Raw genomic sequence first — 14,539 nt, 5'->3', positions numbered from 1 at the left:
CGAGTAGAGTGGATTCTGTGAATCAGAGGGGGTTGTGGGTAACTGTGCTGTCGAGTAGAGTGGATTCTGTGAATCAGAGGGGGTTGTGGGTAACTACTGTCGAGTAGAGTGGATTTTGTGAATCAGAGGGGGTTGTGGGTAACTGTACTGTCGAGTAGAGAGGATTCTGTGAATCAGAGGGAGTTGTGGGTAATTGTACTGTTGAGTAGAGTGGATTCTGTGAATCAGAGGGGGTTGTGGGTACACAGTAAAATCCCCAGAGTTAAATTAACACTGCTCAGAGAACATTTGGTCCCACTCTACAGAGTGTTAAAGTAACACTGAATCAGTGTTAAAGTTAATGAGATAATTGAGAGATTAATTAAGTGATGATTGGCCATTAGTGATGAAAACCTGATGATAATGAGTAGAATCACTGAAGGAAAGAGAATAAGAAAAACACAAGAACTACGACTGACTATAAAAAAGACATTAAATCTCTGAAGATCTCAGCAGAGGAGGATTAAACAACTCCACAAACAGCATTACCAGCTTCACACATTACTAACCAGACTGACTTTATTTCTGTCAGACGTCTCTTATTGAGAATTAACAAATGTTTTGTTTGATTTTGTTGTGAAAATTGTTAGTTTTTAATGTGACCATCATGGTGATCAGTGTTTTCTTTAGTTGGGCAGTTTGATGACTTTTTAACATTAGTGTTTCTCTGGCTGCTGTAACTGAGTTTGCTATAGCAAGAGTAAACACAATCAGATGCTGTCGGCTGCTCGATGATGAGAATATGATCATTGTATAATGATTTAATTCATTGATTTTATGACTGAGTATGAGCAATATACTATTCACTTTTTTTATTGTGATTTTAGAAAAGATCCAACACTGTTTTAATCAGAAAAGCTGAATAAGTTTTGCAACCGATTGTACACTAATCGTTTCTAACTCCTGCGAGATGAACTCACACACAGACATCAAGAATCAGCCTATGAATCTCAACAATGGTGACATGCTTCATGCCACAATGCATTCTGGGAGCCATAGATGAGTTTTGCGTGATGCACCCAGAATGCATTGTGGCATGAAGCATGTCACCATTGTTGAGATTCATAGGCAGATTCTTGATGTCTGTGTGTGAGTAAAACTCGCAGGAGTTAGAAGTGCTTATTGTGTGATGTGTTATTAAACCGCAGTACAAATCTTACGTTTTTTGATAATTGTTTAGTTTCTCTGATGATAACATTGCCGGATCTTCTGCCCTAGAATCAAAATGCTCCTATAATCAATGACTTTCAGGGGATCAGCAAATAAGGCACTATATCAGGGGTGTCCAATCCTGCTCCTGGAGGGCCACTGTCCTGCAGAGTTTAGCTCCAACCCCAATGAAACACACCTGAACCCGCTAATCAAGGTCTTAGGCATACTAGAAACTTCCAGACAGGAGTGTTGAGGCAAGCTGGAGCTAAACTCTGCAGGACAGTGGCCCTCCAGGGCCGAGTTTGGACACCCCTGCACTATATGATGATAACAACTGTATCATAAACAACAAGCGTCAAGATTTTCTTGCCATTTTCACCGTAACGAACAGTTACAACAGCCAGAGAAAAACTTATGTTAGCAACTCAAGGGTCAAGAGCCCAATTAAAGCAAACACTAATCACAATAATGGTAACTTCAAACAACTTTAATTTTCAATAAAACATCAACATCTAAACCTCAATAAGAGCTTCTGTAGTCATCTGATAGAAATAAAGTCTGTCTGGTTAGTAATGTGTGAAGCTGGTAATGCTGTTTGTGGAGTTGTTTAATCCTCCTCTGCTGAGATCTTCAGAGATTGAATGTCTTTTTAATAGTCAGTCGTAGTTCTTGTGTTTTTCTTTTTCTCTTTCCTTCAGTGATTCTACTCATTATCATCAGGTGTTCACCACTAATGGTCAATTATCACTTAATTAATCTCTTAATTATCTCATTAACTTTAACACTGATTCAGTGTTACTTTAACACTCTGTAGAGTGGGACCAAATGTTCTCTGAGCAGTGTTAATTTAACTCTGGGGATTTTACTGTGTAACTACTGTCAAGTAGAGGGGATTCTGTGAATCAGAGGGGGTTGTGGGTAAATGTACTGTCGAGTAGAGTGGATTCTGTGAATCAGAGGGGGTTGTGGGTAACTGTACTGTCGAGTAGAGTGGATTCTGTGAATCAGAGGGGGTTGTGGGTAACTGTACTGTCGAGTAGAGTGGATTCTGTGAATCAGAGGGGGTTGTGGGTAACTACTGTTGAGTAGAGTGGATTCTGTGAATCAGAGGGGGTTGTGGGTAACTATACTGTCGAGTAGAGTGGATTCTGTGAATAAGAGGGGGTTGTGAGTAACTGTACTGTCGAGTAGATTCTGTGAATCAGAGGGGGTTGTGGGTAACTGTACTGTTGAGTAGAGTAGATTCTGTGAATCAGAGGGGGTTGTGGGTAACTGTACTGTCGAGTAGAGTGGATTCTGTGAATCAGAGGGGGTTGTGGGTAACTGTACTGTTGAGTAGAGTAGATTCTGTGAATCAGAGGGGGTTGTGGGTAACTGTACTGTCGAGTAGAGTGGATTCTGTGAATCAGAGGGGGTTGTGGGTAACTGTACTGTTGAGTAGAGTAGATTCTGTGAATCAGAGGGGGTTGTGGGTAACTGTACTGTCGAGTAGAGTGGATTCTGTGAATCAGAGGGGGTTGTGGGTAACTGTACTGTCGAGTAGAGTGGATTCTGTGAATCAGAGGGGGTTGTGGGTAACTACTGTTGAGTAGAGTGGATTCTGTGAATCAGAGGGGGTTGTGGGTAACTATACTGTCGAGTAGAGGGGATTCTGTGAATCAGAGGGGTTTGTGGGTAACTACTGTCGAGTAGAGTGGATTCTGTGAATCAGAGGGGGTTGTGGGTAACTTTACTGTCGAGTAGAGTGGATTCTGTGAATCAGAGGGGGTTGTGGGTAACTGTACTGTCGAGTAGAGTGGATTTTGTGAATCAGAGGGGGTTGTGGGTAACTACTGTTGAGTAGAGTGGATTCTGTGAATCAGAGAGGGTTGTGGGTAACTGTACTGTTGAGTAGAGTGGATTCTGTGAATCAGAGAGGGTTGTGGGTAACTGTACTGTCGAGTAGAGTGGATTCTGTGAATCAGAGGGGGTTGTGGGTAACTGTACTGTCGAGTAGAGTGGATTCTGTGAATCAGAGGGGGTTGTGGGTAACTGTACTGTCGAGTAGAGTGGATTCTGTGAATCAGAGGGGGTTGTGGGTAACTGTACTGTCGAGTAGAGTGGATTCTGTGAATCAGAGGGGGTTGTGGGTAACTGTACTGTCGAGTAGAGTGGATTCTGTGAATCAGAGGGGGTTGTGGGTAACTACTGTCGAGTAGAGTGGATTCTGTGAATCAGAGGGGGTTGTGGGTAACTTTACTGTCGAGTAGAGTGGATTCTGTGAATCAGAGGGGGTTGTGGGTAACTTTACTGTCGAGTAGAGTGGATTCTGTGAATCAGAGGGGGTTGTGGGTAACTGTACTGTCGAGTAGAGTGGATTCTGTGAATCAGAGGGGGTTGTGGGTAACTGTACTGTCGTGTAGAGTGGATTCTGTGAATCAGAGGGGGTTGTGGGTAACTACTGTTGAGTAGAGTGGATTCTGTGAATCAGAGAGGGTTGTGGGTAACTGTACTGTTGAGTAGAGTGGATTCTGTGAATCAGAGAGGGTTGTGGGTAACTGTACTGTCGAGTAGAGTGGATTCTGTGAATCAGAGGGGGTTGTGGGTAACTGTACTGTTGAGTAGAGTGGATTCTGTGAATCAGAGGGAGTTGTGGGTAACTGTACTGTTGAATAGAGAGGAATTGATGCAGGATCTGAGTTTTGAATCTCTTCTTGAGCCTGTAAGAAGCAAAGTCTCCGTTCAAATGTACAGCACACATGACCACTTTATCTCCAATATGAAGCACAGATCAGTCCTGAAACTCACCACTTCATGATCTCCTGCCTCTCTTCTGCTGTCTGATGATGAAATGATGCCTGTGTGAACAAGAGCAACATCTCAGACTGAGAAAATGAGAGATGATTTTAACTGTACCCACTGAGCAAAGTTATGTCCAAAAGACGTCTTTTCAATGTCTTTGCCCCTAGAGGCCTATGTTGAAAAGACGTCCACTGAGGAGCCAGAATGAAAGTTTTTATGACGTCTGTTTTTGACGTGTTCTGCCCGTCCGATATAGACGTTCATGGAACCTCAAGGTTAAAAACTAGTAATGTGCTTGTAACAACAATAAGTTTTGGGGAATAATTAATTCAAATGGTATGAATATTCATGAGTTTATGAATATTATTAGCTTGTTGTACAGAAAAATTAACGTATAACGGAACCTTTAATCATTTAAAAGTAACCTTTATCCAAATTGATTTCTTCATCAATTATCAATCTTACAAACCTTAAGAAACATTGATCTGTTTGATCAGGACAAATAATATCTCTTATGTTTGCACAATTTGTATTACTGAAGTAGTAATACATGAAAATCAAGCTTAAATGGGTAGCTTAGATCTTACGCTTCAGTGACTTCGAGATTTGTGAGCAAAACAATAAGGATTCAGTTTAATGCAATTATTGAGTTTTAATAAAACACTATAGAATACAAAGCTACGAATCACACGGGGGTAAATATGCATATATATAGGAGAAACAAACGATATGGTACAAACAAGGAAAAATCAAACTTAACGAATAAAATCAAAGGGAAAAGAATGATGGAAAGAGAGAATCCACGAGGGAGAGAGAGATGAGAGAGAGAGAGAGAGAGAGAGAGAGAGAGAGAGAGAGAGAGAGAGAGAGAGAGAGAGAGAGAGAGAGAGAGAGAGAGAGAGAGAGAGAGAGAGACAGACAGACAGTTCAATCACTTCACCAAAACCCTTCAGACATTTATGATTTTGTGAATCAGGATTAATTAAGACAACCTCGTACAAGCAGTTAAAGGTGAAATATAATACTTGCATTAGGCTTTCTCGTGTACGTGTCTGAGTTCGAATCGTCGTGGAAGTTCGCTAAGGAGGTGAGTCCGGAGAATTTCTGTGAAGTTCAGGAAAGTCGCTCCAGAAGTTGCAGGTCCGTCTCTCTCTTTTGGCTTGGTGCCAAAGGGGTCCTTCTCTCAAGGGGAGGGGCCGAAGGCCAGGGTCGTCTTTTCCTCGTAGTGGCAGAGCGCAAGGAGTTAATGATAACTTCTGCATTTATAGATGGACTGGCCGAGCCCGACTTATGGAAAGATCCAATCACGTCCGTGGAGAGATCTTCTCGAGAAGGCGCGATTGTTCCATTGTTCTCTGAACCCCCCTCCTCTGAGTTAATCAATAGGGTGGAAATTCTAAGCCTCTTTTCTTTAGAAAGCTGGTATTTCTGAAATTATGCATCAAAATCTGATTTTTGAACCAAATTTGGCCTAGTCATAATTTTGCGATAACAGAGATACTAAGAACGGTCATTCTGCGATTTGCGCGTCCAGATATACAAGATTATCACAGTTACTGGCATACAGGTTTTGATTGGCAACAGTAAACATCCTAGTTATTCTAATACATTGTATAAAGACATGAAATCAACGGATTATATATATTTGAACATCATTAAGACAGTTCTTTAAGTCCCATGTTTTAAGTAACACGTGTTGTGCAAGAATTGTCTTCTTTCAGCGCTCTCCGTGTATGTGTGTTTGCGGAGTAAAGTCATGTGAATGCCTTTAGGCGGAACAATTCGATGGTCCATTCTTTAGACTCAGACAATCTGGCGGACATCGTGGTTGTTCATTAACTTCGATATCTCTTACACACACACCCCATTGTCTATGTCTGATTTGATTAGGAGAGTCACAAGTTGGTGTGTAGAAGCCTCATCCGGTGATGTATTCGGCCCAAAATCTGATTGAATCGGGTCATTGTTGCTACAGTTATCCCCCTTTTTGTCGGATGATGTCCTGTGGTCATTATCGGACAACCCCCATCACAATGGTCGGATGGCAGGTGATTTGGGACGGTTGGGTAGCAGGTGTTCGTTATGGCTGAGGAGCCAGCTCGATGAGGTTCGCATCTGCTTCTGGCATGGTACCCTCCCTCCGGGGTTTCCATCGGAGACCTCCAGACACAGCTGTCGTGAGTTTGGCTGTAGAGGTTTTCATCTCGTTGAACTTCCTGAACAGGAGAAAGGCTATGCCCAGGGTTAGGGTATTGCCGATGATCATGGAGATACATAGCGCAGTGTCAGCGGCGGTCCAGGTTTGGACAACAGGTGAGGTACTCAGGATAGGCAATCGAGACAATGCTTGGAGGGCTGTGTCGAGGGGAGCAATGTCAATGAGCTGAGGCCCCCCTTTTTCAATCCACCGTTCTAGTTCTGGAGCTAGGGTGAAGTCGTGGTCCTTGAAAAAGGCTGGGATTTCTAGCTCTGACTGATACTCTTCACTTGGGAGATGGTACAAAGCCAAATCGTCCAGGTGGAGGATGGCCCCTCGTGGTACTTGGATCCACATGCTCTGGTCTAGCAAGTTGATGCGGGTGGCGGTGTCATGCTGGTCGTAGATCAGCATAGCGGTACGCACCGGAGTGTTGACGAGCCACCTGTCACCTACGATCTCTGCCTGCGTCTCGGTGACTTGGGTACGAGGCGTGGCATCGGTAGGGCAGCGGGTGTTGCTGATCATCGGTTGTAGTCCGCAGATTCCTTCGGTGTTGTCTCTGAGGAAGGGCTTGCTAGGGCAGAGGTAGTGAATGTCTTTAGTCAGGGTACACATGTGCAGGTTTGGGGCTAAGTACAGCTGTGTATCGCTGTCGTGGTAGGCGACCACCTCAGGAGTGCGCACCTTAAGGTGTGTGTTACCCTTCCAAAAGCCCACATTGACAATGTCTTTGAGTCGGTAGATTCGGCTCGGCTCGATGATGGGTAAGTTAAGAAGGAAACCCATCTCCTTCTGTTCGGGGTCCACATAAAGGGGAATGGCGCTACCCAGAGAGTAGGCCAGGTGTACCTGCAGAGGGTCGGCGGGTGTGTTGATAGCAGACGCCAGCACACTTTGCACCAGGCTTAAGGGTATGAGGTATGGTGGTATTCTACCCATGGCTAAGCTGTCGATGGAGGAGCTTATTTCCCGTAGCATGTCAGTCATTAAGGCTGTTACCAGCTGCGTTTGAGCAAAGTCATTCTGGAAGACTGTAAACAGCTGTTTCATGGAGTTCACAGTCTGGTTCAACAGGACACTGTGGGTGTTCAGAATTACCACCGTTCCTCTTAATGTCTGGCCGACGGTTTGTAAAGCTGCACTCTGTGTGGTGAGTTGCTCTTTTAGCTGTGGGAGTTCCGTCTGAATTTCAGCCACATGCCGTCTTATCGTGGCTATGTTTACTGCGTTGACACTGGACATGCCAATGTTAAACAGAGTTCCAACGGCGGCGGCGGGTCCGAGCAACGCTCCCAGGAACCGTTTGGAGCGGCGGTTGTGTCCGCCTAACTCCGCTTGGGTGACTGTCATCTTCTCCAGTTGGTTGAGCATGTGCTTGACATCGGCCTCGGCATGGAGGAGAGAGTCTTCTGTCCATCGGGCACCGGCCCAGCTGTACTGGGCTACTGCTTTGGGGTAGTGTGCTCTGTAGACGTTGCGAGGGTCGAGTCGAACGTACACTTTCTGGGTGTGCGTCCGGCAATTGGTGATCAGGAGCCCCGGTTGTTCTCTCAATACAATGCCCGAGGCGGGGCCTGGTGTGATGAGGTCGGGTGGCGGCTGGCCTCTGGTTGACAGGAGGCACAGGAGGATGATCCACAGCCGCATCCTATTACAGGCAGGAGAGTGAGAGAGGTAGGGAGGAGCAGGGGAGAGAGAAAAGGAACAGGTCAGCAAGGTTTGTCCCGGGTTGGATGGGACAGTCTTTTCGCTTCGGTGACGGCGGTTGAGTTTTAGCTTGCATTGGCCCCTCCCTGTCTTTCTATGCTAGTGGCCCCATGTCTCTTAATCTGGTTCCGGTGGACCCATTTGAGAACTGGTTCTCTGGATCCCCGGTTTAACTGGATTTGGTACGCTACTGGGGAGAGTTTGTTCATAATCTCATGGGGTCCCGTCCCGTGAGGCAGAAATTTCTTCGACAGCCGCCGGGGGCCTGTCAAAGGTGGCGGGTTGAAGCTGTAATACAAGACCTTGTCGCCCACATCCAGTTCCTGGTGTGATGCTTTCCGGTCGTAATATGCTTTCTGACCTTCAGCGCTTTTCTGCAGGTGTTGCTGGGCAAACGCGAAGGTTGCTTTTAAGTGTCTATGGAGCTCCTCGAGGTACTGGAATGTGGTGTACGCGGTGACAAGATTGGAGTCTTCGGGTTGGTACAGCAAGTGAAGTGGCAGAGTCATCTGCCGCCCAGTCATGAGCTCGAAGGGGGACACCCTTGTCGATTCCTGCGGGGTAGCTCTGAGAGCCATCAGAACGAGGGGGAGTTTCAAATCCCAGTCTTTCTGGTTAGCAGACACATACTTTTTCAACATGGCGACCACCGTTCGGTTCGATCTCTCGACCTGGCCGGACGAGATTGGATGGTGGCTGATGTGAAGTCTAGCCCGTACTCCTAGGCATTTCCAGATCTGTTGCATAAACTCGGCCGTGAAATGGGTGCCTCTGTCTGAGTTGACTTTCAGTGGCAATCCAAACCGGGAGAAGATGTGGTTCATCAGGAGGTATGCTGTGGTTTGGGCGGTGTCATTGGGTGCTGGCAGGCATTCTACCCATTTGGTAAACTGGCACACCACCGTGAGGAAGTACTTGTTGCCTCTTGCGGACCTGGGCAGGGGTCCCACCCAGTCGATTTGTAGGTCTGACCACGGGAACGTGATCCCTCTGCGTTGCAGTGGGGCTCTGTGGTTCGGGTTTGCTGGTTGGAACTGGCAGCAAACCAGGCATTCTCTGACATACTCTGCCACATCTTGTTGCATCCCGGGCCAATATGCCACCTGTTTCAGTGTGTCATACGTGGCTCTGGTGCCGTGGTGTCCAGCACATGGTGTGTCGTGGGCGTACATTAGCATGACCCCCCTTTGCGACCGTGGCACCACAAGCCGTGGCGTTGTGCTGTCATCGGGCGCAAACCACAGAATGTTGTCCTGTATACGCAACATGTGTCTGGAGTTATGTAGATGTTTGAGGCTTGAGTCATCAGTGAGCTCAGAGTCAGTGATAGGGTGGCAGGAGGGGTCAGAGAGGTGGTCAAGAATTGTCTTTATTGCAGTGTCAGAGGCTTGCATATCCGCGATGTCGTTGTTGGAAATCTGCGGAGTTAGCAATAGCGGCTGCGAGGCGGGCATTGTAGCCGGTGCCGGTCGCTTGCTAAGGGTTAGCACTGCAATGTTGGGGCTGGATGTGGGGTTTGGGGGTACCCACATGTCACCTTGTAGTGCGCCCGTCTTGGCGAGGGCGTCTGTTTGGTCATTCAAGTCTTTGTCGAGACCTGGTAGCTTCGAGTGTGCTTTTACCTTCTTCCAGTACACTGTCAGGTCATGTGTTCTTGTGATGTTGTCACATTCCTGGAACAGGTGTTGGTGTTTGACTGGCTTGTTGTTAGCGGTCTTGAAACCATTCTGTTTCCAGCTTGGAAGGTGGCACACGAAACTGAGTCTGGCATAGTTAGAGTCTGAGCAGATGAGCAGTTCTCTGATGTCATTGGCTGATGCGATCTGTAGGGCTATGAGAATAGCTGCTATCTCTGCATATTGCGATGACTGGGGGCCCAACTTGAAGTGTTGTGGTGTGCACGGCTGATCGTTCACCCACAGCACTCCTGCACCTGCCTTTAGGACGCCGTCGTGGTTGTAGGAGCAACCATCGACGTAGGCCGTGGGCATGCCCTGGCACGCATTCGGTTCAAAGTATCTGTGACAGGTCAGTTGTTGTTGTTGGGGTTCTTGTGCATCCGCTGCAGCAGCAGGCGTGTTATCAGAGCAGTTTTGGCATGCAGCCAGGCCATTGCCCAGTGCAGACTTGTGATTTTGTGCGTACCGTGCCTCAACATTGCGTCCCTGGAGGGCCATTAACCACGTGGCTATACGTGAATTAGTGACAACGCCATCTCGGATGCGTTGGCTGTTGAGGAACATTACGGGCTGGTGGCAAGTCTCAATGATAACTTTCTGTGCCCCAATGTAGTTGGAGAATCGCTGAATGGCCCACACCGTGCAGAACAGAGCTTTTTCACAGTCAGAGAACTTGCACTCTGGTGGGAGAAGCGTTTTGCTGGCATATGCGACCACCTTTTTGTCTTGGTCATGTCGTTGATATAGGCCAGCACTGAGACATTGGTCGGAAAACCCGGCTTCCAGGTAGAATTCCTTCTGTGGATCGGGGTAAGCAAGGCATGGAGCTGTGCATAAATGTCTTTTTAGTGCCGTCATGGCGTATTCTTGAGTGTCTGACCAGACGAAGGGACAGTCTTTCTTCAGCAGGGCTGTTAGAGGTCTAGCAATGTCTGAGTAGTTTTCGATGAACTGTCGAGAGTAATTGCATTCCCCTAGAAAACTGCGCAGCTCAGAGACGTTTGTAGGAGGCTTGATGTTTTGAATGGCATGAATACGGTTTGACTGAGGTTCAATGCCTTGGGATCCGATGAGCAGGCCCACGTAGTTGACCTTGGTCCGGCACCACTGTCCTTTGTGGAGGGCGATCTTGGCACCGGCTGCGGACAGTTGGTTCAAAACATAGTCTATTTCATTCAGGTGGTCGGCCACCATTGTGCTCTTCATGAGAACATCGTCTACATAGATCAGATTGCCTCTTACTCTGGCGTCTGGGCAGGCTTTGTTCAGAAAGATGTTGAACTCAGCTGGTGAGTTGGCATAGCCGAACGGACACCTGTTGAAGGTGTATTGTCGGTTGCCGAATGTGAATGCTAGCTTGTGTTGGTCTTCTGGGTGCACTGGAATGGTCCAGAATCCTGAGGCCACATCAAGTGTAGAGAAGATTGTGGCTCCCCTGATTCGGGGTATTTCTTGTTCTAGTTGGGTCATAGGCCATCTTGACAACGGTACCTGTTGATTCAATTTCCGATAGTCGACCGTGGGTCTCCAGGCTCCGCTGGGTTTCAGCACAGGCCACAAGGGGCTTGAAAAGGTACTGTTGCAAGGATGGATGACACCTTTTTCAAGCATGGATTCGATGATCTCCTGCACTGGTTCGTGTGAGGCGATGGGAATCTTGTATTGCTTGACAAAAGTGGGAGGCGCATCCGGGTGCGTTGGGATGCGCACCGTGTGGAGGTTGGTGAGACCGCAGTCTAAAGAGTCTTTGGCAAAGGATTCTTTGAACTTATAAAGGACTTGTTTGAGTCTTTGACGGTCTGTCTCGCTCTGGAGCGCGTCAGCGTCTCGTAGAATTTGCTGCACTTGAGACTCAAAACCTGGGTACGGTTCCTCCGTATGTGTGTCATCAGTCAGGTTGGTCTTGGGAGGTGTGGCAGGGTCATCAGTCTCACCGACAGGCTGGTGGGAGACTGTGTATACTGTGAGGTGACTGTCCTCAGTCAGCTCCGTTCGGCACACCTGGTCTTTGGTCATTGGCATGACAGACGTGATGGCAATGAATTTGAAGGGTGCGGTGAACAGTGTGTTATCTGTGCTCCCTTCGGGTATCAGTGCAGGTGGAATGGGCCCAATGATGGGTAGTACAAGTTCAAAGTCATGAAAGTCATGGCTCACTAGCCATCCCAGCCGGTAGGCCTTGGGAATGTTGATGTCAGTTGCTGTGCAGTTGTTGAAGAGGATGTAGACTACACGAGATGACACTTCAGTGAGGGGTGTGGCTTCAAGTGTGAGTCCGAGTTCCACACATTCAGGTGAGGGTTGGAAGAAACCCAGCGTGTGGTTTAAGGTTTGACCACATCGCATGTTGAGCCGAACAGCGACCCCTTTGGTGTATGCTGGTACCACCGTTCCCTGTTCGTTGACTAGGGTGCAGACCTCAGGGATGGTCTGTCCTGACATGAGGTTGTCATGGCTGATGGAAACATGTGGCTGTAAAGTCAATGGGGCCCATACCACTTCGTTAAACGTGTCCACATGAGCCCGGAGGCGAACCAAAATGTCTGCTCCGATGTAAACATCGTGGGGCGGGTCCGGAAGGACCAGGAAGTAATGGGTCAGGCACCGATGATTCCATGTCAAGCGCAGCGCACAGATTCCTCTGGCGGACACCATAGAGGAGGGGTGTGAGTTCAAAGGGAAACGGGTGCGCTTGCTGGCATAAGGCGGGTCTGGTGCGTGTTCCCTGAGTGCATTGAACAGTGAGAGGCTAATGGCTGAGTTGTCTGCCCATAATGCTAGAATAGTGTTCGTTGTGGTGATATCATTCAGCTGCAGGTCAGTCATGACCTTGGGGCTGTAGGTATCAGAGTCTATGGTGAGCTGAAATGTGCAGAGTAGCGAACTTGAAGTTTGCTCTGGGTCTGAGACTGTGTTCTCACGGCTGGCTGCAGGAGTTCCCGTGACCTTTGTGACTTGACAGTCTGGTTCTGTTGGGGTTGCCGTGACCTCTGTGACCTGACAGTCTTGCTCAGAAGACCTGTGTGTCTGGAGGGGAAGAGGTTCTCGCACTTGTGCCCAGAATTTCAGCTGTTTGAAGTCAAGTAAAGGTTCGAAACGGTCCAGCAGGTCTTTGCCGATGAGAAACGGATAAGTGTTCATAGGTGACACATAGACAGGATGTACAAGACTCATAGGCCCAACTGTCAGGTGAATGGGAGCTATGGTTTTGAGCTGGATGTCGTCTTGGCTGTACGACTGCACATTCAGCTTACACGTGTGAAGGTTAAGAGTGCGATTCTGTCTCTGTGCTTCAAATTTGAGTTTGTCAAACAGTTGAACGGATATCAACGTTAGGTCAGAGCCGGTGTCAACCAGGGCTTCGAGCCTCAGTTCCTTTTCCAAGGTGATGGTTAGGTAGAGTTTTCGAGCCATTCCCTTCTCGATCAGGTTCCCCAAGAGTCTGGGTGTTGGGGCCTGTGTGTTGATCGGTAGGCAGTCGGGATATGTCTCTTGTGTCTCACTGTGAGTGCAGATAACCAGGACAGCACTTTCATGTACCTTGGTGTGCGGAGTGACACTGTCTCGGTCAGGAAGTGTTGCCGTCAGCTGGAGTGAGTGGGTGTTGCTGACGTGTGGGGGTGCAACAGTTAGTTCGAGAGTCTGTGGTTGGGAAACATTGTTCTGGGTGTTAGGTTCAGTTGCAGAAAGGTCAGGAAGGTTGATTTCAGGCGTCCGGTTCAGTCATGCGGTGTCTGGTTCATCCTTCTTGTCTGTCTTGCGGGGTTTCTTTTGTAGAAACTCCTTCAGTACCTTCAGCAGTTCTGCAGCTTCGGACTCGACCGTACTTTTCTTGTTAGCCGTGGGCTCAGATCCGCGCTTACCAGTGCCACGTCGAGAGTGGTCCCTCCGTCGGTTTTCTGGGCTTGGCGTTCTGGGAGAGAAGGTTCGGCTCCTTCTGGGTTGCCGGCCGGCTTCCCATGTGCCCCTCCCCTTTTGGTTGTGGAGGGGGCGAGGCCGGAGCGATCGTTCTGGTACCTTGGATGGGCATTACCACGATCATGCTGCCCTCTGCTGGCTTGGAACGGTGTAGACTCTCTGTTGACGGGTCCGTAACTGTGGTTCTGTTGGGTGCCCTCTAGGGTCAGCTCTGGGCGATGCTCAGAGACAGGGCAAATGGTTGGGTGTTTTACAGTCTTTTCAGAAATAGCTTTTTGCTTGGTGTAAGCCTTGTGAGCTAAGTCTCTTAACTGTTGGGTGGACATGCTGCGTGGACAAACCAGAACTCCCAGATGGTGATTAATCGTGGGGTGGAGGTTTCGGAGGAACAGGGTTCTGAAGCTGAGGTCCTCCTCCATACCTGGTTCGTTTCGTGCGCCGAAGTAGGTATGTCGCAGTCGATTATAAAAGTTCTGTGGGGTTTCAAGTCGACCTTGCCTGAGGTCCACAGCAGCGATGAGCCCCTGGACTGATTCTGGATCAGAGTATTCACGAATTAAAGCTCGTCGTAGCTGGCCGTAGTCCGCTTTGACAGTCTCTGGTTGGCGGTCTAGAAAGCTACGCACGTCCCGGTTAGACGTGAGTTTGAGTAGGCACAATCTGTCCCAAGTGCTCGCGTTAGCGACAGTCTGCAGGTGAAAGTCTATGTCTTGCAAATAGGCATAAACATCGTGTCCTCCTGCAGGGTCTGGGCTGAAAGTAGGGATATTTCTGGCCAGCTTGTAGAGGTCCTTATGAGCTACGTGGCTGCTGACCCTGACTTCCTGGAAGGGCGTCCCTTCCTCCGCTGCTGGCGGGGGTTCGGGGAGGCTAGCAGGTGACAGTCTGAGCAGTGGGCTGTCACCCCCCTTTCCAGCTCTTGGTTCTTGGCTGAAAGGTGCGGACCAGCTGGTCGGGGGAAACTTTGTGTGGTGCGTTCCCCCTTCCCGGTCACTTTGCAGTTTATAGGAATGTTTCAGTTCTCTGTGAACAAGGTCAAGTTCATCTTTGAGGTCATGTCTTT

At 48.2% G+C, this 14,539-nt stretch overlaps 1 protein-coding gene across 1 annotated transcript in view; it reads right to left on the bottom strand.

The window, feature by feature from the left end:
- Nucleotides 1-3,355: 3,355 nt before the first annotated feature.
- LOC307124244 (polymeric immunoglobulin receptor-like) overlaps nucleotides 3,356-14,539 on the bottom strand; it is a gene marked incomplete at its 3' end in the record, with an annotated part of 44,152 nt that continues 32,968 nt past the window's right edge. Inside the window, exons 12-14 of the mRNA XM_079813291.1 lie at nucleotides 3,979-4,028; nucleotides 3,735-3,890; nucleotides 3,356-3,601 (exon numbers count right to left, since the gene is read on the bottom strand). Of these exons, the coding sequence (XP_079669417.1) occupies nucleotides 3,356-3,601; nucleotides 3,735-3,890; nucleotides 3,979-4,028 (452 nt within the window). The remainder of the gene's footprint in view (nucleotides 3,602-3,734; nucleotides 3,891-3,978; nucleotides 4,029-14,539) is intronic.

Source organism: Gobio gobio (genome assembly GCF_949357685.1).
Source record: "Gobio gobio genome assembly, chromosome: 3".
In the NCBI taxonomy this organism is placed as follows: Eukaryota; Metazoa; Chordata; class Actinopteri; order Cypriniformes; family Gobionidae; genus Gobio; species Gobio gobio.
The sequence above is the reverse complement of the archived record's forward strand: the minus strand, read 5'-3'. Positions and strand labels throughout refer to the sequence as shown.